General features: G+C 42.4%; 1 protein-coding gene across 4 annotated transcripts; it reads left to right on the forward strand.

Moving 5' to 3' along the window:
• The first annotated feature begins 1,705 nt into the window (after positions 1-1,705).
• On the forward strand, positions 1,706-26,071 carry rgl1 (ral guanine nucleotide dissociation stimulator-like 1). Of its 4 annotated transcripts, none has more exons than XM_062423993.1 (18): positions 1,706-2,197; positions 16,449-16,559; positions 18,423-18,631; positions 18,740-18,814; positions 18,902-19,092; positions 19,204-19,328; positions 19,458-19,673; positions 19,860-19,963; positions 20,129-20,213; positions 20,479-20,568; positions 20,913-20,999; positions 21,302-21,334; positions 21,477-21,598; positions 21,973-22,062; positions 22,258-22,441; positions 23,297-23,548; positions 23,658-23,772; positions 24,161-26,071. In XM_062423993.1, the coding sequence occupies exons 1-18, from the start codon at positions 2,039-2,041 to the stop codon at positions 24,346-24,348; spliced, it is 2,436 nt and encodes an 811-aa protein (XP_062279977.1). In that variant the 5' UTR covers positions 1,706-2,038; the 3' UTR covers positions 24,349-26,071. The 4 variants fall into 4 exon arrangements, with proteins under 4 accessions (XP_062279977.1, XP_062279974.1, XP_062279975.1 ...); XM_062423991.1 differs by lacking the exon at positions 1,706-2,197 and adding an exon at positions 13,756-13,959; XM_062423992.1 differs by lacking the exon at positions 1,706-2,197 and adding an exon at positions 15,137-15,209.
• The last annotated feature ends 107 nt before the right edge of the window (positions 26,072-26,178 follow it).

The following is a 26,178-nucleotide window of genomic DNA, read 5'->3' on the forward strand; positions in this document are numbered from 1 at the left end:
TTATCCATGTGCCCCTGCCATGAGTCATTCCTAAATATAAACATATTTTAGGTGGAGTCTCATTGCATTTTTATGTGTTCAGCATCCAAAGGAATTTTGTCACGCTGAGTCAGACTGAAGTTCTGAGTCATGGCAGCAATGTGGTCCAAGTCCTGAGGGGAGGCTACTTGATCTGTTATCGCTTTAAGTAATGAGCTGTACGTGATTGAAAGAAGACGCTGCTGTGTGTTTGCATGTGTGTGAGTGTGAGTGCTGATGCACATCTCTCTGGTGTGGAGCAACTTCACCGGACGTTGCTCTGACATTAGTATTATTCTAATGGTTGTTTATTTACCTAAGAAAACAGGATGCAAAGGGTGACTTTACACTGAAGCTTCTAACTGCTGAAAGCAGCTTTCCTCACACTTGTACAATATTAACTGCTGGATCTACACTTACAGTGTGTGTGTGTGTGTGCGTGTGTGTGTGTGTGTGTGTGTGTGTGCGTGTGCGTGCGTGCGTGCGTGCGTGCGTGCGTGCGTGCGTGCGTGCGTGCGTTTGTGTTTGTGTATGTGTGTGTGTGTGTGTGTGTGTGTGTGTTTCGGAGCACTGCCTGGTCCCAGATAATCCTCTTCACAGCAACAGCAGTGTTTTACACATGACTGGCTCTTATTCCTACCCTGACCTCAATCACACACACACACACACACACACACACACACACACACACACACACACACACACACACACACACACACACACACACACACACACACACACACACACTTTTTATATTATGGTTCAACCTTTGTCCCCCCCTACATTTTGGGGGCATTACATAGACTAACATACAATTTCTGAAGGCTTATCCTAGCCCTAACCATCAACACCGCTTGCCCCAATTGCACAGGCCAGTTCCAGTTAACTGGTCCTAAGTCTAAAATCTATCCCCAAAAGTAGTTAATGACAGAGCAGACACACACACACACACACACACACACACACACACACGCACGCACGCACGCACGCACGCACGCACGCACGCACGCACGCACGCACGCACGCACACACACACACACGCACACACACACACACACACACACACACACACACACAAACACACTTTTTATATCTGCAAAATTGTTACACATTTATTATGGTTCAACCTTTGCCCCCCAAGCTGTGCTGTGTTACATGGAGCTGAATCAGTAACTTTTTTCTCATCTACACAACTGAACTTGTTAAGTTTAATTTAAAAAAATAAATCACGTTTTACAAACATGGGACTGCCTCAACTTCTAGTAACAAATCTGTAAAGAACTTAAGGGAAGGGATTTCAAATGATGGCAAAACCCAAAAAAGGCAATAACAAGAAACAATGAGAGTAAAAATGTAACTCTCTATTAAAGGGGTGCATGGGTGAGACATACTGTAAAGTAACTGCTATTATTTGTAATTCTTAGAACTCGTAACATCCTCTTCTGTATCTCAGCTTTCCTGTCTTTCTTTTTCTTCTCTTTCACAGTCAAACTCTCATTAGTCAGAGGGTAGTTTTCAAGGGGCCGGGCCACAGCTTTCCAACTCCTCCCCTCTGACTGGGATGAATGTGGGGGGTGAGGGGGAGAAGGAGAGAGAAATAAAGAGAGACAATAGACTCTAATCACTCATGTGGTTGAGAGCTGTTAGGAAGCCAACTTCCATGCGCGCTAGGAAGGGAAAAAAACAGAAGAGGGAAAAATAGAAACTAAGGGGGAGAAAGGACAGAAACAGGAAGGGAGAAAACAGTTACGAGAGGAGAGTTATCATCTGTCACACCTCTGAGCTGAAGACAAATCCAGGAGGAGGTGAAAACGTCAGCTTCGCTCTGGAAAATCAAGAGGGACTCCTGTGGACTCATTCATAATCACATCCTTCTCATCTGGAGTCTCACTTGGCTACCACAGCTCCATCTTTCTACAACTCTCCCTGAAGAAGACTATCTACACTGCAGTCCAGATTGGAATATGCCCTGCTATCCCTGCCATCCCTGTCACCCCTGCCGCTGATACAGGCAGTCTGCATGATCTCCCACTACCCTTTGGCTACCCTTCTGCCCTGGCCTCCAGGGTCCCAACACCACTGTCCCGACCTGGACTGCAGCCTGCTGCTGGAGGGGGAAGGAGGTGTTGCTCTGCAGAGGTATCAACCTCGCTATCCAGAGAGCACACCACACCACTGGGTCAGTACACACAGTACACAGCAGACTGATTGTGTGTGTTTGTTGAAATCTGTTTTTATCTCTGGGAAGTGCAGGTACTTCCAGTCTTGTTAAACAATGTGGCAGATGTTGGCCCTTGCACGAGTGACCTTCCTGTGCCTTATGTTATTTAAAGCAGGTGAAGTACTGCATTGTTGTTTGGTGTCAAAGGTCTGGTCAGTCTTGATACATTCAAGGATGGGAATGGGAAGTAAATTGTAAATCGTAAAATGAATACAGGAGAAATTCTAAGAAACCAATTCACTGAGATAAAAAAAGTAAGAAGTATAAACATTCATAGAGAAGCAGTGAGAAACAGAGAGATAGGTGGACTAGGCCTAGTGTTTGTGGTTCCTCCAAGGTCTGTTTGTTGGATGTTTGTGGTGACTGTGAGAATGCCTAGGAGAAAAGATAATGAGAAATGAAAAATATGGAAAGAGATACCTATGTGTGTGCATGGGAGAGAAAAGTGACACATCTTTGACTGCTCTAACTCCAGTGGTCGCTTTTCAATGTACAGTAAGTGAGGATCATTTTGAAATCAAATAAGTCAGAAATACCCTCCTCTGGGGCAACTTGCTCAACTGAGAACTTAAGCAGTAATCAGCTCATTGACATTTCTTAAACCATTGTCTCATTTTTCATTTCCTCTGTTTGAACTCTGCTCTATGAAATTTTATGCAACGAGTCGACAGCTCATAGTGCAAGAAGTCAACGTAGACAAGTAACCTTTGGTTGCCCAGATGGGAGGACAGCTGACCTCTTGTGAAAGACAGTAATTCACAATCACTGTAACTACCGCTCATTGGTTGCTTATTGTGTGTGTGTGTGTGTGTGTGTGTGTGTGTGTGTGTGTGTGTGTGTGTGTGTGTGTGTGTGTGTGTGTGTGTGTGTGTGTGTGTGTGTGTGTTTGAGAGTGTGTGTATTGAGACAGCACTGTTTTGCTGACTGGTCAGCATGTTCAAAGTGAAGGCATTCCTCACCTCACCTCAGACCCCAACCACCATAATGATTTTAATATGTGTCAGAGCTAAAATCAGAGTGACAGAAATGTTGCTCCGGTTACGCTTCATATCAGCATTTGTGTTTATTTACTTTTCTGTTCAATTTTTCTCAGGGGCCGCAGATTCCTCATAACAGTGTGATTACCAGAAAACAACCTGCAGCGACAGCTTATTCCAGCTTAGTTGTTGCTAATTGTTTGCATGTGCGTACTTGTGCTAATGAGGTCAAACAGAAAATGTTGTTTGGTATTTAAATGGCACATTGAGATTTTGTGAGTAGAATTACTGAAGTTGAAAAACCAGCCAGCTGAAGTGTCCTTAAAGGACAGTTTCACAATGTTTCAAGTCTGTCTTAAAACAGCAGTCAGGTGTCCACATGTAATTCAAACTGTTTTTTGTTGCTGTAGTCATTACTCCTCTCCTTACAAAGATGTATTTTGAAGCTAATATGAAGCTTTAGCTGTCCAAATGAATCATTCCTAGTGCCAAATTCTGTCATTTTGTTGACAGGAAAACAGGGAAACACTGTCCATCGTGACAAAAAGCGTTTTTTTTTTTTTCAACTAACAAGACTAACTGTTGAACACAGTTTGACTAAGACAGCTGAAGTGTATTATTATGTCAATTTAAACTTTTAAATACATTTTTGCTGAAAATTAGGTCTTTTGATTTTGTTTTTGAAGGGATCTTCTGATGGTCAGTATGAACAGGAGGAATTATTACAGCAAGAAAAACCTGTTTAAATGTTCATTTGGGCTTAGGGTTCAATGTTGCTGTAAGACAGACTTGAAAAACTGTCTGAATGTTCTGTGACAGCAAAAGTGGAAAAACAGGATTCATTACTCCATCATTACTATTACTACATGAAGTTTTCATTGAGTGGTGAATTTCACTTTAATCAGATACCTGTCGGAATCTGTCAGCATGTGTGTGTCAATGTTTTGAATGTTTGGAGATCATCCTCCTCGTTGCCTATCTTACATCCTGGCTGACATGTCCTCCCAGCTCACAGGACTGTTTCCGCCAATTGTTTCACAGGGTAAGGAGACTGGAGGTTAACTTGCACACACTCACACACTCTGAGTGCCACAGTCAAAGTGAGGCTAAGCTTACATCCATCAACTCTGTGTGTCAGGAGCTCAGCAATCCTTGTGACTGTTTTTACAGTATTGAGTTGTTGGGCTAGAGAGCAATGAGTGCAATTACACAGAGGGTTAAATGCCTTCAATAAAATTATGTAATAATAAATGAAACTATCAGTGGCTGTGATAGTGAAATTTACCTGTGGTATAAAGCAATAACTGCACAACCTTTCCACGTGTCCATCATACTGGCTTGGGCTGGCTCAGACTTTGCCTTAATTGCCCTCAAGTGTTTCGTTCTCATCGGTCAGCTAACTTTTATCCACACCTGAAGGAGGTTATGAAACCATGCCACTCATAAAGTCACTGATTGGACTGATTGGACTGACTGCTTGTCTGCGTAATCACCCAGCTGAATGGTTAGAGACAGCTGTCAGGTCCACAGTTCAGGTCAGAGGCAAGAGAGGAGTGCTGAGGTGTCAGCCATTATCAGCAAAGGACAGTGAGACTCAGCAGGGGGAACACAGAGATATATTTATATTACTATATTTATTATATTATATTTAAAATCCATCTTTTAAAAGGCGTAATTCAGACATCAGAGTTTATGTCAAAAAAAGGAGTGACACAGGACATGACCGGGTATAAACCTAACTGCACAGAAGTGGGAGTGTTGACATCTCCACATATCTCAGTGGGTTATCACAGTACATTTTATTGCTCTAACTTCATTTTAGAAGTCTGTGGGACTTTTTTACTGTTCTCTCTCTGTCGATAGTGATAGGGCAATGCAATCAAGCTACTGGCTGATCAATAAAAAGCTCCAGTAGAGAGAATATTAACCACGCCCTCTCACCCATTGGCCCACAGTAACCAGCGGGATAGTTCAATAACCTCAGCAGGTCATTTGCTGGAAATGCAGAAGTGACTGTTTTCAGGGAGAATGGGGACAAAGGAAGAGGGGAATAGAGAATTTTGATGATGAGGTGTTTTCCATTGAAAAAAATAAGAAAGCTGAGCTAGCACTCCTCCTTCCTCTTTCTTCTTTTTTGAACAGAGAAGTGCACGTTTCGGGCTAATGCTCAGTGACGTCTGAGTGTTTCTATTCCCGAAGTACAGATACTTGCTTGTCATGTGTTTTGATGACCTGTTACCACAATTTCAACAGTTAAGACTCATTCATCCGGCTAAGACTAGTTCTATGAGTGGTGTGCTGGTTCATTAACTTTTAAAGTAACATATGGCTTTCATTTTTACAAGGATCTCTGTAATCTTTTTTAAAAATCAATACATTTTACAAAGATGTATTGGTGGCAGCTGGGAAACCATCACTCAGATGAGAATTATGGGTTAGGGTTAGGGTAGGGATTTTTTGATTAACCCAGTAAGCAATGACAATATAAGACACAATAGGAGGGACAGTAATGTACTTCAGTTCAGTCATATCTGTACATTCTTTTTTCTCTAATTGCACAATTCACAAACTACCAAACTTATTTCTTCTCCAAAATCCAGGTCATCTTTTTATTCAGTTGACTACTTAAGATGGTGTTTACACACTTGGGTAAGCCCGGGCATGTCAAGTAGTCTGGTCGCCTGCATCTCAGTTGACGTTCATATTGTGATCTTGAGCCTAATTAGGTCACATAATGGGACTGGTGTGAAAAGTCAATTCTTCAGTTATTGTCCCTGTCCCCTGCACGTCAATCCCCAGGCAACAAACACCACAGGGGCAGCCTGCTCAATTGGGGCAGAAACTCATCACACCATATGGAGATGGGTGTGTATTATGTTGTGGTTTGTGTGTGTATGTGTGTGTGTGTTTAAGTGTGGGTTGAGCACTGGTGGGAGGCAAGAGGCAATATTGGCAGCAGCATGTCTTTGATATGGTTTGGTTTTTATGGTTTGGCAGTTTGGTGACTGTGTGTCTGTATATGTTTGGGGCAAGGTGCCCCCCACCAAACACACACATTTGGACACACAAGTGCATGCACACACAAAATTCTCTACTCCTTTTCCCACTCAGGCAGGGCATGCAGTATTAGCCAGGACGCATGACTAGGATCAAGCTGGCATTGTGATGTGGGCGTTATTGTGTGTGTGTGTGTGTCTGTGTGTGTGTGTGTGTGTGTGTGTGTGTGTGTGTGTGTGTGTGTGTGTGTGTGTGTGTGTGTGTGTGTATGTGTGTCTGTGTCTGTGTCTGTGTCTGTGTGTGTGTCTGTGTGTCTGTGGCATTAGTGTGTAAAGCTGGTCATTAATATGAGTAGTCAGCAGTCATACATTCAGTATGCCAACAGATAATTAACTATAATAAGTGCAAAAATCAAACACTATGATAAAGAAACAATGAAACTTTAGTTCAGAAAAGAGAACATATGTTTGTATCTTATTGTAACTTTACACAGTATCTGATGTGTCTATATTGCTCTGTCAGAGTAAATATCTTATTATATTTTGTTGTTATGGCAACAGCTGTGCTCTTAAGGCTTGTTTATGCGCTACAGTACAGCTACTGCCTCTTTTTTTTGTAGCAGCCCCAGTACGTGTTGTGTTCATCACTAAATGCAGTTTCATTTCCTCCAACGCACATGCTTCACACTTGGAATTTAACACTAACAGGGCTGCAGACAAGAGAATAATATCACTAGATGGAAGGAACCTTTAATTTCCTCATTATGGTATTTCTCTTTCACAGTGTAGTCAGAACAAACAGTGTCATAGAGTAAAAACCGAAATAGTGTGATGGTTAAAGTAACTGTGCACATTCTGGTGTGATGTATTTGCAGCCTTGCTGTGTAGTTTTCTAGTGTGATTCAGGTTTTGGTGTGGCAGCAGTTCTCACCAGAGTGTTACCAGTTTCATTGATGCTGTGTGCTGTTTTTGTTGCGTATATGACAACTTAGAATAGCATGTATCTGTTGGGCAACAGATGGTCCTTCTCTCATTAGCAGGGGGTCAGACAGACAACCGAGCCAGTCCAGACCGATTCATTCAAGGCTTAGCAGGGCTTAGATCTGGGGAGGGTGGGGGGTTGTCAGGGTTGAGGCCCAGGAAGGGGGGTTGTTGTGTATGTGTGTGTGTGTGTGTGTGTGTGTGTGTGTGTGTGTGTGTGTGTGTGTGTGTGTGTGTGTGTGTGTGTGTGTGTGTGTGTGTGTGTGTGTGCTGCATGGGTCTAATTTATCGTAACTCTTCTAAAGACAGGGACACCTGAAAGTACCCTTACAAGCAGCATACTATCTGAGTCATCATAGCTCCAGAGTGGATTATCCCCGCTTTAGTGCAACGGTCCGACTGGCCCCACATGAAGGCTGTTACGGTTAAAAAAACAAGTCTGTTGTACAGTTTCATTAAGCTAAAACATATCTGCACATAAACATGATTTGCTGGAAATGAAACTCAGAGAATTTTTCCCCTAAAGCATGTGCTGGTGTGAAGGGTCAGATGTGATTTCAATGTTGAGTGTGAAGAAGGAGGGGTTTCTGTCTGAAGCTGTGGACTTTACTGGAAACTAAAATGATGTCACCCATCCAGAGAGAGGAGAGAGAGAGAGCTCAACAACAGCTAGTACAATAGATCTGAGGGGAGCAGAGACATGACATAAGAGCAGAGGGAGAGGGAAGGAGAGAGGCAGAGACGGAGCTTTAATGTGGTTGCTTGAACAAAGGGTTCAGTTGACCAAAGAATAGACAGAAACAGAGAAAGAGAGAACAAGAAAATGCAGTTGTGTGTGTGTTGTGAGAGGAGATCTGGCGTGTCCTCATCCATCTGTGATTTAACAAATGAATCCGCAGACATGGAGTACATTGCCACTGTTTTACAGCTCTTAAAACACCATATTTTTTTAGAACTTTGCTTGCACAGCTATTCTGTTTTATTGAGTTATTGAGGATCACCCTGACCCCGCACCATAAATCCAACCTGGAGTTGCTGAAGCCTCTGCTGACTATGGATAAACAAGGTGGTTTATGAACTCTGCCCTCTACTGGGCAGAATGCTTTGGAAACACAAACCAACCAACTAACCACACACAAACACACAGTGAAAGCAGGCGTGATAAGTACATTTAGCCATGTGCACATATGTGATAAAAGCTCTGGTCTTGAAGGCTGAAAAAGGCACATATAAGAACAAAGTATTACCTGACTGCATGTTTTTACTGATACATTTTGTCCTCATATGGTAACAGGGAAGCTTCTACATTTTACGCAATGACTTTTTCCACTGGAGAGTTTGGCTCCAGTCACTACTGATACTCCTCTCACTGGATGAAATGATGAGACTCCGCTCCTCTTCTGCAAAAATGGAAAAAAGGATATCTCTTTCCAGTCTGAAATAAGAAAGCCAGTGCAAGATGCTACTGTTGCATCACGCTTGTCTTTCTGCCAGTAAGGATTCTCTCAGTTTCTGACTGTATTGTGAACTCTTCCCCTCTCCATCTTCCTTTCGACGTCACACACAGAGTAAAGATAATGCCCTTTCAAGTTAATCTCTGTAGTGTCCTACACTTTCTCTGATGCACGACCTTCTTATCTTGGATGTAGACACTGACATTACACATGCCGCCCAAGAGCCAATTATTGTGCTCTCTGTTTTTGTGTGCAAGCAAAAGTGTGTGTCTTCATATATCTGTGAATTTTCAGACTACTCTGCTCTATCTGCTTACATCAGGATTCGTATTTATTACTCCTCTCCTCTCCTCTCCTCTCCTCTCCTCTCCTCTCCTCTCCTCTCCTCTCCTCTCCTCTCCTCTCCTTCTTATTGGTCTGCTTTTCTGACCATGCTTCAGGCCAGAGAGGCTCCCCAGCCAGTCAGGTATGAGGACAGCAGCCTTGCTGGAGTCAGGAGGCTGGAGGCAGGAAGTGGGAGATTTCCTGGAATGTGCGTTTTTCCCCACAGTGGTGCAATAACAGTGCGAGCTGCACTCCTCCTGTTTTTGTCCCCTTTCTGTCTGTACTGTTGCTCCCTGTACTGACGTTGTGGAACAGAGAGAAGACCATACTTGGGAAGCTCAATAATGCCAGGAACCCAGTACAAAAAAACTGCTTTGTCCCCATCAAGGCTTTCCTAAGTATCATTATGTCATTAGTCTTCCAAGAGACAGTAAAACTCAGTATGAGGATGTAGATTAGGAGTACCATGTGCTATATCTGACAGCCTTTCATTCACCTTTATCACATTCTGTTTAACTTTTACATTCAAAGTAGCAGTATTGAGATGTAGGGACTCCTCAAGATAGTTGGACAGTTTAGTTAAAGATTGGACATTACTCAGGTATATAAGGATGTGATACTCAGTAGTGGAAAATATACTTATTCTTTGCTTAGGTATTTCCATTTTATACTTTTGTACAATAATCTTACTGTATACATCTATATATTTCTATGTATAGAAATATATTTTATATAGCCTATGTAGTTTAGGCTATATAGAAAATTAGATCCACAACACTGAAATGCTGATTATATGTAAATGAATCTGTAATAATTACCCAATATTATTAATACAGACCCTTTCCAAAAAATTAGAATATCATGGAAAAGTTGTTTAAGTTCCACAATTCCATTCAAAAGGTTAAACTTTCATATATTATAGATTCAGGGCCCACAATTTAAACGATTTCAAGTATTTATTTGTTTATTTTTACATAATTTGGGCTTCCAGCTCATAAAACCCACGAAAAAAGGAATTCAAAAAATTAGAATACTGTGAAGAAATCACTATTTACTTCTCAGTTTTTGCAGGAAAAAAAAGAAATAAATTAGGATCACATCAAATCAATCAAAATATGGTACTTTCAAAACGATATGTCAATCTTCAATACTTGGTTGGGAATCCCTTTGCCTTAATCACTGCCTCGATGCGACGTGGCATTGAGGCAATCAGCCTGTGGCATTGCCTGCAGTTATGGAAGCCCAGATTTCCTTGATGCTTGCTGTCAGCTTTTCTTTGTTGTTGGGTCTGGTGCCCCTCATTTTCCTCTTGAGAATACCCCATAGATTCTCAATGGGGTTTAGGTCCGGCGAGTTGGCTGGCCAGTCAAGCACTGTGATGGCATGGGCATCAGACCAGGTTTTGGTGCTTCTGGCTTTACCAACACCTGCACCGGACATTGCACCCCAAATCATGACTGACTGTGGATATTTCACACTGCACCTCAAGCAGCTTGGGTTCTGTTCCTCACCCGTCTTCCTCCAAACCCTTGGACATTGATTCCCGAATGAAAGGCACACTTTACTTTCATCACTTGGCCCAGTTGAGACGCTTCCTACATTGCCTCAGGTTCAGAAGTGGCTTGACCCGAGGAACCCGACAGTTGTAGCCCATCTCCCGGATGCGTCTGAATGTGGTGGTTTTTGAAGCTGTGACTCCCGCCTCATTCCACTCTTTCTGGATCTCTACCAGATTCTTGAATCTTCTCTGTTTGATAATCCGCTGAAGCCCACGGTCATCTCTTTTGCTGGTGCATCTTCTCCTGCCACATTTTGCCCTTCCACTAGACTTTCCATTGATATGCTTGGATACAGCACTCTGTGAACAGCCAGCCTCCTTAGCTATGAACTTTTGTGGCTTACCCATCCTATGGAGGGTATCAATGATGGTCTTCTGGCCAGTTGTCATGTCTGCAGTCTTCCCAATATTGTACCGAACTGAGACAATTGACCCAAACTGAAGCAATTTAATGACACCTGGGGAAACCTGTGCAGGTGTTTTGAGCTTAGTAGATGATTAGTGTGTGACACTCAGTTTAAAACATTCATGCCCTGCAAAATTTGGGCTGATTTCTTCACAGTATTCTAATTTTTTGAATTCCTGTTTTCGTGGGTTTTATGAGCTGGAAGCCCAAATTATGTAAAAATAAATAAATAAATACTTGAAATCGTTTAAATTGTGGGCCCGGAATCTATAATCTATGAAAGTTTAACTTTTTGAATGGAATTATGGAAATTAAACAACTTTTCCATGATATTCTAATTTTTTGGAAAGGGTCTGTATATTATAATATAACAGGGTGCTTATACTTTTGCTGATAAAAACTTTTACATCATTTTACATTTTCATATCATGTCATGGAGTGCAGTGTGGTATTATTATTTGTACTAAGGTGAAGGATTTAAATACTTCCTCCACAGCTGTGAGATTTGAAACACATTTAAATCTCAGGTTTTGAATTGTTAAAATCCCAGAACAATAAACATTGAATTAGACAGTGCTAGGAAAGCACTTTCATGGTCGTACTCATTAAATATTTAACGATAATACTTTTAAAAATAACTTTTATAAGATATAAGATAACTTTTACATAGATCTCATGTCAACAAAACCCCGCTGTAAAACTAAAACCTGTCATTTTTAGACTTTGATTTTTGTACAGATTTTAGTTAGCATGTTAGTGACCTTTAGGGGTGTTTGTAGGCAGATGTTGTTACCTTTAGACAGAGCCAGGTTAGCAGTTCCCTCATGTTTCCAGTCTTTCTATACAAGCTAAGCTAACTGCCTGCTAGCTCTACAGTTCCTCTGTAGAACCTTAAACTACAGAACACGCCCACATGAGTCCCTTTATCATACTAGCTTGCAAATACTATTGTAACAGACCCCAGAGTATGAGAATACATATCTCATTTTCATCTCAGGTTGAAAGATGTGCGTACTTGTCTGCTCATCCATCAGATCGAGCAGCAGCTGTCACATTTGTCAGACGTCTTGTTTGCATTGAGATATGACATCAGTCCCACTGTGAGACCAACACTCCAATCCCCCAGGGCAGAGCTGGAGGTCGTGTGGGGTTGTAACCTTCCCACTGCCCCTCTGGGCCATCCCAGAGCTCCAGAGACCCAAGTGGACACCGGGGCAGCTTGGCCTGGGAACTGGAGCCCAGCCAGAAATACAGTCTGAACAGAAAAACTGAGAAAACACATGATCACACACAGGAATACTCTGACGGAGACGTTCAGCGGGCTTCCCTGGCCTCTTAGTGGCCTCTAGCTCTCAAAAGCTGAGAGGGGAGCAATGATGCCAAGAGCAAGGACCTTGTGTGTGTGTGTGTGTGTGTGTGTGTGTGTGCACCCTGCTTGGCAGTGCAGTGTGCGACAGCCAGTGACGCTGAGTGTGACGTTGGGGTTATAGGAGCCAGAGGAGTGAGTAGGCATATCGCAGACACACACGTGAAAAAGGGGGCCGCTGCAGATCTAGCATCTCACCCACTGAGCCAGATGACAATACACATCATAAGGTCCTGTCTGTCTCCGGACAGTCCTCATGACTCTGGATCATTTCATCAGTGGACTGAATGGACTTGTAAATCTAAGACCCAGTGCTTGCTCACATTTGATATATTTTTACAATACAGCAAAGGCCGCTCACAAATTCTATGCTTGATTCATATCTTCCCGTTTATTCACACACAAGTGGGCTGTTTGAGTACGTGTGCATGGACATTCATGGAGGAACAGTGTTGTCCATTCTCCTCTCCCGTCACTGACAATGCACAGTGTTGGTGACGGCATATACGGCCTTCCTTGTATTGTCCCACGCAGGGAGCATGAGGAGGCCGCAGCTGCTTCACTCACAAGACAGCAAGGACCTGAAGTACATTATATTACCCACACATATGAAATCTATTTATTAATGTATGTTAATCTATATGTTAATGGTCAATGATGTATAGAAACTCTCCTCCTTTTTTTTCTTAAAAAAATATATTTTCCCCTTTGCTCTGTGTATTGTATGTTCCTTATTTTCTTGTTGGGGTGTGAATAAGGAGGGTATGGATGTCTGGATGCAAGATTTGAGATGTTTTGATTTTTTTAGGGTGTTGTGATGACTGAAAAACTAATGAAAATGCCAAAAAAGCAACAAAACTATGCTAGAATAAACTTAAATATCTTAACTAAAATACATAAAATAAGATAGAATAGTTGACTGAAGTAAACAAGCTTAAAGTGAAAAATCAATATTATCTGTTAAAAACACACTTAACCCCCCCCCCCCCCCCCCCCATACATTTCTGTGTCATTATAATAGGCTACACAAAAATGACAATACAAAAATAAATAATACAAATACAAAACAAAATTATAGAAGCAAACAAAACTTCTGATGGACTTTTTACAAACAACACAACTGAAATATATTGTTACTGTTGTAAAAACACAAGTTAATCAAATGTACTTAGAATGCTATTAATTATTAATATACTATTAATATAATACTATATATTTTAAATGTCTTCCGTGTTCAGTGATTTTCACTGGAAAGTGATTTATGATGAGTGTATTGGTGTATTGCGCAAACAGAACTCACAACTGCGTCTGAGCGCGCACATTGTTGTCACTGATGAAAGTCAGACAAAAAGAGAGGAGGAGGAGTTTGAGCAGGACTGTTGTGAGTGCGAGTAGGAGGAGTTTGGTCATTCAGTAGAAGAGGGGAGCGCTTACTGACAGACAGAGAAGGAGGATTTGGACTTTGAAAGGAACGGCCGTGTGTGGTTAAGGGGAAGTTTTTTTTCTCCCAGCGTGGATCTTGGACTTTTAATAGAAAAAGACACTTCTTCCTTTTCTTCTTCTTCTTCACCCATTGGCGGAATAATACCGAGCTCTGATGCTGTCCACGGATCATGAAAGAAACGCTCACCATGAAATTCGCCTGGAAAACTAAAATGGTAAAAACAAAAACAAAAAAACTCTCACCGTTTTCCATCCTCTGCTATGTTGTTGAGTTTGTGGTTTGGAAGTCAGCTTAGTGGGAGAGGGAGAGGGAGGGGGAGGGAGGGTGGAGAGGGAAGTGGGTTTGGGGGAGTGGAGGGGGGCTTGGGAAAGTAGCGGATAAAGGGGAAAGAAGAAGAAGAGGAGGAGGAGGGGTGGGGGGCAGTTGAACATTGAGTTTTAATTGTTTTTACGCCCGTATGTTGTGGCGCAGGACCCTAAATCCAGTTTAACCTATATTGCTGGTGCGTAAAGATGTCACGCAAAGTTTGGAAACGTGGGGAAGGAGGAGGGGGTGATAAAATAAAAATCCCTTGTCGGCTCCGCCAGAGTATGAGCTCGATCCGTGAGCTTTCCCCTCCCTGATGATGGATATGAAAACTTTTGTCTGGGGGCCCGCAGTGAAACAGAGAGGGAACAATTGGCGAGGCCCCGGGGCCATCGCTGTCTCTCCACGGGTCCCAGCTGCGTCCATGCAAGGAAAACACAAAAGCCAACAGATCAGCGCCAAAGATTTAACACAACCGCTGTTGTTGTTATCTTGGGAGTATTGTTTCACATACAGTTGATAGGCAGATTAGCACTATTTGTGCAGAGATAGTGTTCTATTTGCCTCCCTGCTCTGCTTAGTCTGCATATTTTGAGCATCTTCAGTGGAAGCATCCAAGTTAGTGCAGAGAGTAAACAACCCATCTCCTGTTTACACCTCAACCAGGGCCATTTGTTATACTGTGTTCTCTGGAAACTCATTTCTATCCAATGATAACTGTTAAGTTTAAAATGATCTTGTGTAAGATATACTACATCCTCTTCTCGCTGGTGAAAAGAAATACTGTGACAGGCTGTACAGGTTTTCCATTTTCGTGCAAGCTCATGGAACTTTGCCTCACAATAAGCCCCAAACTTGGTGCACAAAGCGAGCAGAGCTTTTTAAACCCCACTCTGAAAAACATCTCCAGCTCTCTGGCTGACAAAAAAGCAGGCTGTGTGTGCAGACTGTGAACTCAGCAGCCCGGCCGGCCAGTGCAGAGACCTCCCTCTATTGTTTTGGGAGTGTGTGGACTGCATGACTCATTCACTGATGTATTTATCTGTCTCTGCGCCAGCCAGCCAGCAGCTAAAGGGAGAGAGGCAGAAAGACATGTTGCTGACCATAAGGACAAGATGCTGAACAGGGCAGGGAGCAGACATGTAGATGGAAAGGATGGTTAGACGAGTTCAGTGTAGAGTATAACATGAACTAGCTGGTTTCATCTGTTCTTTTTTTTTTAAACTCCTCCTCTCCCTTTCCTTCTCTTTGTGTTTTTTTTTGTTTGAGCTGTCCTTTTATTTCTGCATCACTTGCTTCTGTTCAAACCCAAACACGGCTCTGATGCAGGGCCCAGTCATGGTCGAGTGCCACCGGCCTCCAAGACTGGCCATTGAGCCTGTTAACGGTGACTTTGACCCTTGACCCCCTTTTTTTCTGGCATCCCGTCTGTTTGGCGAGAGTTTGGACTTTACCATTGAGCTGTGTAAATGAAAGTGGGGACAAGTGAGAGTGATCTTGGCTGCCGTTGCCTGTGTGTGAGGACTTGGCCATAATACTGCATGCGTGGTGTTTATATTTGGCCAGTCTCTCTCCTTCGCTGTCTCCCTGCCTCTGTTTTTGTCTCTGTCTCCGTATGTTGATCTCTCAGCAGATCCCAGGCTCTGTTTGCGCACACTCTTAGAAGGACTTTTATATTTTGATTTCACTCTATTTGTTTATGCGTCCTGCTGTTTTTCAGTGATTTACAACCAGAGACAGACATAGTGCATATGGATTGCTGCTGCAAGATGAGCACAAATCCATTTTGTCTTATGGGTTTATTTAAGAGGTTGTGCTCCGGAGGCACAGATTTGTAATCAAACTCTCTTGGCTTGTATTAAGCAGACAAACAGACAAAGACTTATCAACAGAGAGAGAAAAAATAGAGAAAAAAGTAATGCAAATCTCCTGTTTTGTTGCGTAGGGGTTAGTTTGAGAGACTTCATCCATTCTGCATTCTGGCTCTTATCTCCAGTTTTTCTGAGCTCCAGGAAAGCTGCCCAGCTCTGACTTCAGCTCCAGAAGAGACAGGGACACAGTGAAAGAGATGGATAGGGAATAAAAGAGGGAGTAAAAACGGGTAGAAAGGGAGGGAGGCTGCAGTGTTGGGGGTTGGGGAGTTGGTCATTCTTGATGTTTTACTACACTTCAGTCCCTCTCTTCTTATTTTGCTTGAGTGCTGTGGTTGTAGTTCTGTGTTTCTGAGATTCTTCCTTCTGCTTTCCTTTAATAGCTTTCAGAAAAGTGAATTCCCATTCTGTTAAAAAGTTTTGCACTACAGCCTTTGGTTATTTACAGGAAATTGTTTAATCTCCTCTTGTCTTCCTCTCCTCTCTGGGTTTCTAACAGTTTTTCCCTCTTATTCCTTTCATGCAGAGCTCGGTGCAGGATTGGGGGGAGGAAGTTGAGGAAGGAGCCATCTACAATGTGACACTGAAGAGGGTTCAGATTCAGCAGGCGGCCAACAAGGGAGCAAGATGGCTGGGGGTGAGTAGGCCTGTCTGATCTCTCACGCTGTGACAGAATCGGAGCTGACAAAGCTTAAACAGAAAGGAGACGAGTCAAGCTCCAAACCCACAGTGAAGCAAATTACACATATAAAAATAAATTTTTCCACTCTCTTAACCTGTTGCAGTGCAAAATGTGAACTGCAGATCTTTTTTTATTCCAAGTGGAAAAGTCTAGGAATGTGACATGTGTAGATGGTTTATAAAAGAAGTTCAGTTAGCTGTGCGCTTAAAACAAAAAAAATCGAATCTCTATTGTTTGAAGTAGACTGTGTCTCTCAGTTGTGCGGTGTCTCTCAGCATTGTGTTCCAGTGGGGTTGTTGTTTTAACATTTGCTATAAGTCTCTCAGTTTAGACAACACCTTTTAGCTGCCTGCTGAAAATCAACAGTTTCACCAGACCTGCACTGTTTAGCCAAATCATGTGATTTCCTGACTTTCCCAGCTGCCAACAAAACTGCTCCATCCCCTGTGCAGCAGTGTTTTATAAAACGCTGCTATAACAAAAACAAACAAAAAAAAGGGGGTGAGGGGTGGGGGTTAAAGGCTTTTCCTTGAGTTGTGCATTTTTGTCAGCGCACATAAGGCATTGCTGTTTATATCAGCATAATAAGATGTTATACAGTATATTATTATTTTGCACCGAACAGTCAAATAGAGGGTATTATGTTTACTTTGTCTTGTGAATTTTATTAGAAATATCGGCAGGAATGAATGAACTTAGATTAGAAAATAAGGATGAGTTTTCCCAAGAAAAATCAGAATTTTGTATATGTGTATGGTCTTTTGTATCACTGTTTATTGCTCTCTTTGTGCTTGACATGGGGGATGGGGATTGGCATGTGAGAGAAGAAATAGATAACAGCTCTGAGGCTTTAAGACTGTATTGATGTATTGACGACAGCGCGTGTTGCCAACTGTATTAGAGCTAATTAAAACAGTGTGTGTACTTGATACAACACTGTCTATTGAGTAGAGTAGAATAGAGCGTGCTCCCGTTTGAGACAGCAGTATATTTACTATGGACAGTCAATTGTCAGCGAACAAGAGCAATTACAATCAGTGCAGTTGAACACTGATGTGTTGTTTACAGTGTGTGTGTTTACAGGATAGTTGCGACTGCATTCAGTTGCAAAGTTAGTGCATTTTTAATTAATTGTGAACTGTAAGCCAGTTTGTGTGTTTGTGTGTGACTGGACAGGGTCCCCTCAAAGCCATGAATAATCATATTTCTTGTGCATACTGAGTTGTTATCAGAGGGGAGTGGTGGGAGAACTTGGCTCTGCTGTTGCTGTCCTCCTCTCTGTCTGGAGGGACGGTGGAGGAGGGGCCATGCTGTGATTAAAAGCAGATTGGAGCGTTTCCTGTTGTAGCGTGCTAACTTCACCAAGGTCTCTCTCTCTCTCTCTGTCTGTGCCACCTCTTGTACGTCTCTCTCCCTGCCTGTTTTGTAACTGCCCATTCTCACCCCGTAGACACAATAGTCGGACACATCTGGATAAATCCGAATTAAATATAGGTCATGATTTTCTTCCATCCTTTTTTGTCTTCTATTGAATTGCCTCATTCACTTTATTTAATTATAGCTTAAAATGTACTCGTTATCTATTCCTTTAAAGGATTTTATGTTTTCTTATTGATTATGAAAGATAAAAAACAAGTTAACCTGACATGCTAGGAGAATAAGTATGAAATCACATGCATCCAAAAGCAAACAAAGCCAGGAAAGGCTCAGCAAGCTCCAACCAAATCCCTGCAATTATTCTACTGCTCAGTACAATTCACGCTAGTCTAACAGTGTGAAAATATCTGTTTGTGTGTGTGTGTGTGTGTGTGTGTTTAGGCGGAGGGGGATCGTCTGCCTCCTGGCCACACGGTGAGCCAATTGGAGACCTGCAAAATCCGAAGTATCCGTGCTGGAACACTAGAGCGTCTGGTGGAGACGTTATTGACGGCATTTGGCGACAACGACCTCACCTACACCTCCATCTTCCTGTCCACCTACAGAGCCTTCGCTAGCACACAGACTGTACTGCAGCTCCTGCTAGACAGGTAGGATTGGAGTTAGGTGTTACATTGGGAATTGGATCCATAGAGCCACAATAATGTGTTGATTATTTATGATAAGTGATTTGTTTTCTTCCTTTTCGTCTGCTGCAGGTATGGAAGTGTGGAAGAAAATGAACAAGACACCAAAAGATGTCAAGGCTCTGAGACCAGTGGAGCCATCAGAAAGTGAGATACAGTTTTATATGTGCTAACTCACCACACCTGTTCTGCCATCAGTGCCAGCTCTTTCAACACTCCAAACTTTCTCCACAGTGCCTTAGCCTCTATCCTTCGTGCCTGGCTGGACCAATGTCCTGAAGACTTCCAGGAGCCTCCTCACTACCCCTGTCTTCACAGGCTAATGGGCTACCTGCGCAGGGCCCTGCCTGGCTCAGAGACTCTAAGACGGGCAGAGGGTCTGTTGGAGCAGCTGCAGAGCCAGGCTGGAGTGGATGACAGTGATGGTAAATGTTTCTTTAAACATATACAGAATATTTTTTCCCGTTAGTAGTATTTATTTGTTCATCTCAAGTATTATTTCCTCTACGTCAAATTAACTGTTTGCTTGCTTTCAGCTGGTTTCCATGGCAACAGCTCTTTCTGCCTAGGGGAGGAAGAGGAAGTGGAGATCGAGGTCCAGGAGGACTTCCTATCGTTTGACGCCGACCTGGTGGCTGAGCAACTGACCTACATGGATGCAGTAAGTAGACGGAAATTAGATGGAAACAAGCGTTGTGTGTAGCGTAGAAGGGAACGGTCATGTAGGTCACATCCCCATTATTATTCATCAGTGTTCTTATACTGACGTTAGCCTGTTTTCCCACTCTAGCTGCTGTTTAAAAAAGTTGTACCCCACCACTGCCTGGGTTCTATCTGGTCTCAGAGGGACAAGAAGCACAACAAGCACAGTGCCCCCACCATTCGTGCCACCATCACTCAGTTCAACGCTGTGGCGGCCTGCGTGGTCAGCACGGTGCTGAAACACAGACAGATCAGACCGCATGTCAGAGCGCGGGTCATCCAGCGCTGGATAGACATCGCTCAGGTTGGTAGAAACACACACACACACACACACACACACACACACACACACACACACACACACACACACACACACACACACACACACACACACACACACACACACACACACACACACACACACATAAATATATACAACCTTCACAAACCTTTTACCAAGTTATGACTGACCTAAATTCTCTCTCAACAGGAGTGTCGAATACGCAAAAACTTCTCATCTCTGCGAGCCATTGTGTCTGCGCTGCAGTCCAACCCTCTGTACAGGCTGAAAAGAGCATGGGCCTGTGTGCACAAGTAAGCCTCACATCTCTGAACTATGCAGATAATCTCAGCAGGTCTTCATAAAAAGAATCTGCATTTTTGTCAGAATTCAGCAAAATCTCTTCCATTTTGCACATGTATTGCAGCTGCCTAATATCTCACGTGCAGTAGCAGCTAACATGAGTCTGTGCTTGACAGAGACAGCATGCAGACATTTGAGGAGCTGTCGGACATATTCTCAGACCACAACAACTACCTGACCAGCAGAGAGCTACTCATGAGGGTGAGTTCTAACTTCATTCTGTATTTCATACCTGAGGGTTGTAAATCTGCTTTTGTTCATCCCGCTGAAACTATGAATGTGTAAATATTCAGTAAATGAGAAGGTGTTTCCTGTAGATTTACCTGTAGTGATTGCCCACTGAAACAAATCCCGTTTTAAAGCATATCTCAATAGAACTGAGACTTTATCTAGAAATCCTTGAAACATTCCTTCATCACTGGTTAGAATCTTGAGGACCAAAGATATTTTTTCATCTGCCCTACAGGAAGGTACTTCAAAGTTTGCCAGTCTGGAGAGCTGTGCCAAGGAGCACCAGAAGCGTACCCACAAGAGGCTACAGCTGCAGAAGGAAATGGTGAGACAAAGACTGGCAGACTAAAAGCTTCAGCAACAAACAGGGTTTTTTCAAAGAGAGCTAAAACCAAGCTTTATATTTTTAAACAGCACATTCCTCTAAAGCAATGTACTGTAAAGTAAGTCCCAGACTCTCTAGTATAATGAAGCCACATGCTCAGCTTTGTTTACTCAATGCATTATGTGATGTGCTCGTATTAAGCCTGTGTTATGTTTAACAAACCCACACTGCCATCTGTGAGGACCACAGTGTTAAAAAATCTCTTTAAACTTTTTGTGGCAGCTCAGTGAATTTGCAGTACTTAAACTTAGATGTTAAAGTAATCAAAAACTGTTTCTTCACAGGGTGCAATGCAAGGAACAATACCGTACTTGGGGACATTTCTAACCGACCTGACCATGCTGGATACTGCCCTTCCTGACTTAGTAGAGGTAAAACCAAAAAATCCTTAACACCTGCCGAATGTGTATGCGTGTTTGTATGTATGTGCCTGTTTGCACCTGTGTGTGTGTTTCGATATTTGAGAGCATGTGTCTGCGAGTTTGCACAGCTCTGCAGATCTGAGAGTCTGTCTGTGTAACCTGCTGTCAGAAACTGGGGCTTAAGTTTCCATGAGTGTGTGAGGAATTTTGTCGGTCCATTTTTGGAGTGGTCCACCTAATGCTGTTTGTCTAAGCGGCCACTGGTATGTGATGTCCCGAGTCTGACAGCATGCTCTTTGTGTCCTCCGCAGAGTGGTCTGATCAACTTTGAGAAGAGACGCAGGGTGAGTGTAACTGCAAACGGCACCTCTTCTGACAAAGTTACACCATGACAATTATAACATGATGATCTAGGCTCGCAAGTGACATATGTTTGAAGTTGATACGCAACGAGAAGCAAATCTAATTTTCACTTTGTCTCTGCAGGAGTTTGAGGTGATAGCCCAGATCAAACTGCTCCAGTCGGCCTGTAACAGCTACTGTCTGACTGCGGATCCGGCGTTCCTCCGCTGGTTTAAGAGCCAGTGTCAACTCAGTGAGGAGGAGAGGTACTGCTGCTTTACTCAGAATTCCTTCTTTCTTTATTGCACCATTATCCATTAGATGACAAGCAAATTAGTGCATGAGGTCATGGTCTGTTGCATCTATTGTTTATACATACACATACACAATAGCGCCTTCTTTTTCCCCTTTCTCCTCACTTATACCCGCTGTTCTCATGTCATCTCAATACTCCCTACTGGTCTATTGTGCTTGTTATTTTTGCTCTGTGTGCTCTCCTTTCTCCCTTCCTCTCTTGCCCTCACTTTCTCTTTCCTTGTTTTTTTACCCAGAATTCATGGTTCCTAAAACCACTGGGCACATGGTTGTTTGGTAATGTTTTATGATGTTTAAGGTTAGTTATTAATGTTCTCTCTTGCAGCTACGCCTTGTCATGTGAAATTGAAGGTCTTGGTGACAGCAGTCCAACTTCACCCAAACCACGAAAAAGCATGGTGAAGAGGCTCAGCCTGTGAGTATATCCAGAAAATGGATTTGAATAGAACCTAATGGAGGAGGGTCTAGTTTGAAATGTCTTTTGAGTGGGCTTGTAATAGTTTTCCTTGGCTTAGATGTGTCACATTGGAAAGATCACATTGTCAAATTCCAGTCAAATTTTGACCTATTTACTTTTATAATCTAATAACTGACTTCCTTTACTGTTCAGGCTGTTTCTTGGAACAGACAGTAGTGCAGCCAGTTCTCCCGTCAGAGAGATGCCGCGCTCGCCTCCTACTGGCAGCTCAGGGGAAAGTATGGACTCTGTCAGTGTATCTTCTAGTGACTCCAGCAGCCCCTCAGACAGTGAGGGACTCACCCCCACTCACACCCCCGACACCCAGCAAAACAAGGTGGGTTACAACACTGTGGAAAAGTTTTTCCTTTTGGGCATACTTAGGGACTGTGAAGAAATGACCAGGTTGAGGAAAGTGAAAATGCAAAAATCCTTCCTCAAACACCTCAAAATAATTGAACATTATTTAATTGGTACAATGTGCTTTGCTTTTAACAACTAAAAGTGTGTAAAAAATGTAGATATAATGGAATAGTATGTTTTTACATAGCCAAATAATCACATAGGGGCAGAATTAGCAATAGCCAAATTATTGCAAACATATAAAAATACAAAAAATGCATTGTGCTTACTGAGCCGTTAACTATTTTTGAATCAAGTATCTGTCACATTGAACTTGGGAAAGGCTATTGAAAAATGATACACTCTCATTATAATAATATAATAACATTTTCTGTTAGATCATTCTGATTAAGAAAAATAAAATCCTGATACAAAGACACCTTATTTGGTAAAATACACATCTACAACACACAAAAGTGATATTTTGGAGTGGAAATATTTGATCTTTAATAAAGTATAATAAAAAAAAAAAATCTACTTGTATACTAAACCAAATGTATACTAAAACTTCCCTCAATAAACACATAACCCGTTCACTTTTCTGGACCCCTTCCTCCTAATAATTTTTGTACAGTCCCTTATTCAAAATATTGTTTTTAAGGCAAAACTTAAAATAAAAACAGTTTGTCCTTCTTTATCTCTCTTTAGTCTTTTCATTTGAGGTTTTCTAAACCATGTCTCAAATAGCTGCAAATTAATGACCAGAATATTGTTGAGTGCACTTATGGAAGAAACGTATCCACTTACACTTTTGTGCATCTCTATATGACTTCTCTCTGTGTTTCTTCAGCTATCAGAGTCTTCCTCTTGTACTTCACTCCACTCCATGGATACCTGCTCATCAACAGCCAGTGTTTCCATGACACCTGCATCTCCCTCCCTTCCCGGCCCCCCCTGCACTCACAGACGCTGCATCTCCCTCACTCCCATGTCCCCCAGCTCCCCGAGCCAAAGCCCAGCTTATAACACCCAGGCCCAGGACGCATGCATCATAAGAGTCAGTCTGGAGCAAGGCAACGGGAACCTCTACAAGAGCATACTGGTGAATAATTATGTGTTTTTGTATTCCTGCGAGACTGAGAGGCTACATATACACATTTTTATAATGTATGTGACTCCATGATCTTATTTTCTCTCTATTCCCTAAATAGTTGACCAGTCAAGACAAGACTCCAGTTGTAATTTCTAGAGCCATGGCGAAGCACAACCTAGAGGTGGAGCCGGAGGAGGGATATGAGCTGGTACAGGTCATCTCTGAAGAAAGAGGTAAAAAAAAATAAAAGGCTCTACTAGGGTACTTGATCAGTTTCTTTGAGTTTTCTCATTAGTCAGAAGTACACTTTTCCAGAGTTGGCTACATTCTGGGCTCTCCAAAAATGTGTGTCATGTTATAAATATAGTTAGTCATACAGTTAGATTTACAGTAAATACAGAAAGCAGAAGTTGCTGCTGATGTTACTGTATAAACAGACTGATGAAACACCTTCTACATTTTCAATTCAGCATTTTAATTATTGAATTTTTTTCGACTGATCAGCTCTTTGCAAACTTAATGCACCACAATGACCCATTTATTACTCACAAGAACCAGCTCTAACAGCTTAAATCTTACTCATGCTTTCTGTTCTTTCTTTTCCTTCCTTATTTCTATCAGAGCTGGTGATTCCTGACAACGCCAACGTCTTTTACGCCATGAACACCTCAGCTAACTTTGACTTCCTCCTGCGGGTGCGAGGCTCCGCAGGTCGGCCAGTCCAGCTGCGTAGCCGGTGTAGCTCCACACTCCCCCGCACCCAACAACGCTCAAGCCTCTCGCTTAGACTCAGCAAGGTCACTCTGTGACCCCGGACTGCAGTGACCCAGCAGTTTGCCTATACACCACTAACCCAGGACAATACAGGGTGTTGGATTTGACCTTAACTGTTGGGTTTTAGATGGAGAGGAAGGATGAAGACTCAAGACAGAACAGATGGACCCCAATGAGTTTTTCACTCTTATCTTGCCAGTCGGGTCTCTTCTTGAACTGTGCCAGCCCCTCCTGTCTTTTTCAGCCCCTTGCCCAACCCTGATATGGAACAAAGATGTGTAGCGTGACTGCTGTGCCAGTGGGACTTAATCTTTGACTAGTAATGGCTGTGACAGAGTGAAACAGCGACCCCAAGTGGCCTCCACTCTTTACAACCACAGGTTTTTGCACACATAATGGGAGCAGCCAAACTCCTGACCTCCAACAGTATTCTGATATTAAAATTAACTCTTTTTGTGTCCTGTGATGTCTGTGTAGCTGAATATTTACTTTTCTGGTAACAGAAGAGTTCAAAAGTACAGATATATGATGGAATCGAAGGAGATATGGACTGAGAGTCCAGTCATGTTGCCTTTACTGATGAATGAATGGATCTCTGACAGTATTCTGAATGATATTGATTGATTGACAGGAGCTGTGATGTCATTAATGTCCCTAGTCGGTCATGTTTTCCTGCCATGTCCGGCTCGTGCACAGTGTGCACAGTGTGCACAGTGTGTGTGTTCTGCCCCTCTCATATTGTGAGCTGTGTGACGAATGCTGTGCTACATGCATTCTGATTGGTTCCATTACTTGGTTTTAACAAGTCCTCGGCAAATATTGAAATGGCCTTACCTGCCCTATCTTTAGGGTGTAGAGATGCAATTTGTGCTGCTTTCTAATCCAGAAAGATGTTTCATCACATCCTCAGACTTGTTTGGAGAAAAAAAAGAGAAGGGATGTACAAGAACAGAGGAATGGAGATCTTTCTGAAATGGAAAGCACCATGCAAAGTGTCTCAAACTGCATCATACTTGTACCTCTTTGCCCTTCATTATATGAACTACAGAGTTGCACTTGTCAGTTTGTAGGAGATGCCAGTGGGATGTGAATACAGAAGAATGAGCGAGCCACTCTGTTGGTGGTTTACTCCCTCTTCAGTAATGAAATACTATTTTTGTTTGTAATTGTTGCTTTTTTATATGTTTTTGTAACACAATGCCAGATTGGAGAGTGATAGAAGATTTTTAAGGTAAATGTTGAATGAATTCAGAAGCCAGTGCCAGATTTTACTGTGATACATTTAATTTTAGTGACACTTCAGTTCATTACACACACAATCCAAACACCTCTTCACACACTGAATTCCCATCTGTTTGCCTCATGGGTATTCTTGTCATCATCATAGTTTCACAACAACATTGCCAACACTTATCACCTGTCACGTAACAGTGACACACTTAACTGACCGATTTGGTTTTCCTTCACTCCTGCAGAGGCTCTAATGTTAGAGTTGTACCATTGTGCCATGATCAAATGTTATTGCAACCAGTTAAAGTTCACTGTGTACCCAACCAAGAAAATGTTACCTTTCCCTTGGGAATACTGGTTCACTGGTGGGCTTGTGATAATGGCCCAGTTGGCCCAATCATTTGTCTCCATGCAGCACTTCACTTTAAAGATGTTATGTCCTTAAATCACCCTCAGTTCCTATGTTCTTCACTGCCAAAGACTCTTCCTCTACCTGAAAGAATAAATAAATTATTATCATTATTATTATTGTGGCTGTCCTGTGTGTTTTTGATGAATCTTTGGATGAACATCCTGGGAAATATAGTTTCTGATTATTGCAGTTTCCAAGCACTGTTCTGTTTTAAACTGTCTGT

The sequence above is a fragment of the Scomber scombrus genome, chromosome 8 (assembly GCF_963691925.1).
Source record: "Scomber scombrus chromosome 8, fScoSco1.1, whole genome shotgun sequence".
Classification (NCBI taxonomy): Eukaryota; Metazoa; Chordata; class Actinopteri; order Scombriformes; family Scombridae; genus Scomber; species Scomber scombrus.

What these genes read in the sequence shown, in the direction of transcription:
- rgl1 (XM_062423993.1), top strand. Translation starts at nt 2,039, where the DNA reads ATGATCTCCCACTACCCTTTGGCTACCCTTCTGCCCTGGCCTCCAGGG. An exon ending in ACCAGTGGAGCCATCAGAAA is followed by an intron (nt 18,815 to 18,901) that starts GTGAGATACAGT and finishes CTTTCTCCACAG; the next exon opens with TGCCTTAGCCTCTATCCTTC. An exon ending in GCATGGGCCTGTGTGCACAA is followed by an intron (nt 19,964 to 20,128) that starts GTAAGCCTCACA and finishes TGTGCTTGACAG; the next exon opens with AGACAGCATGCAGACATTTG.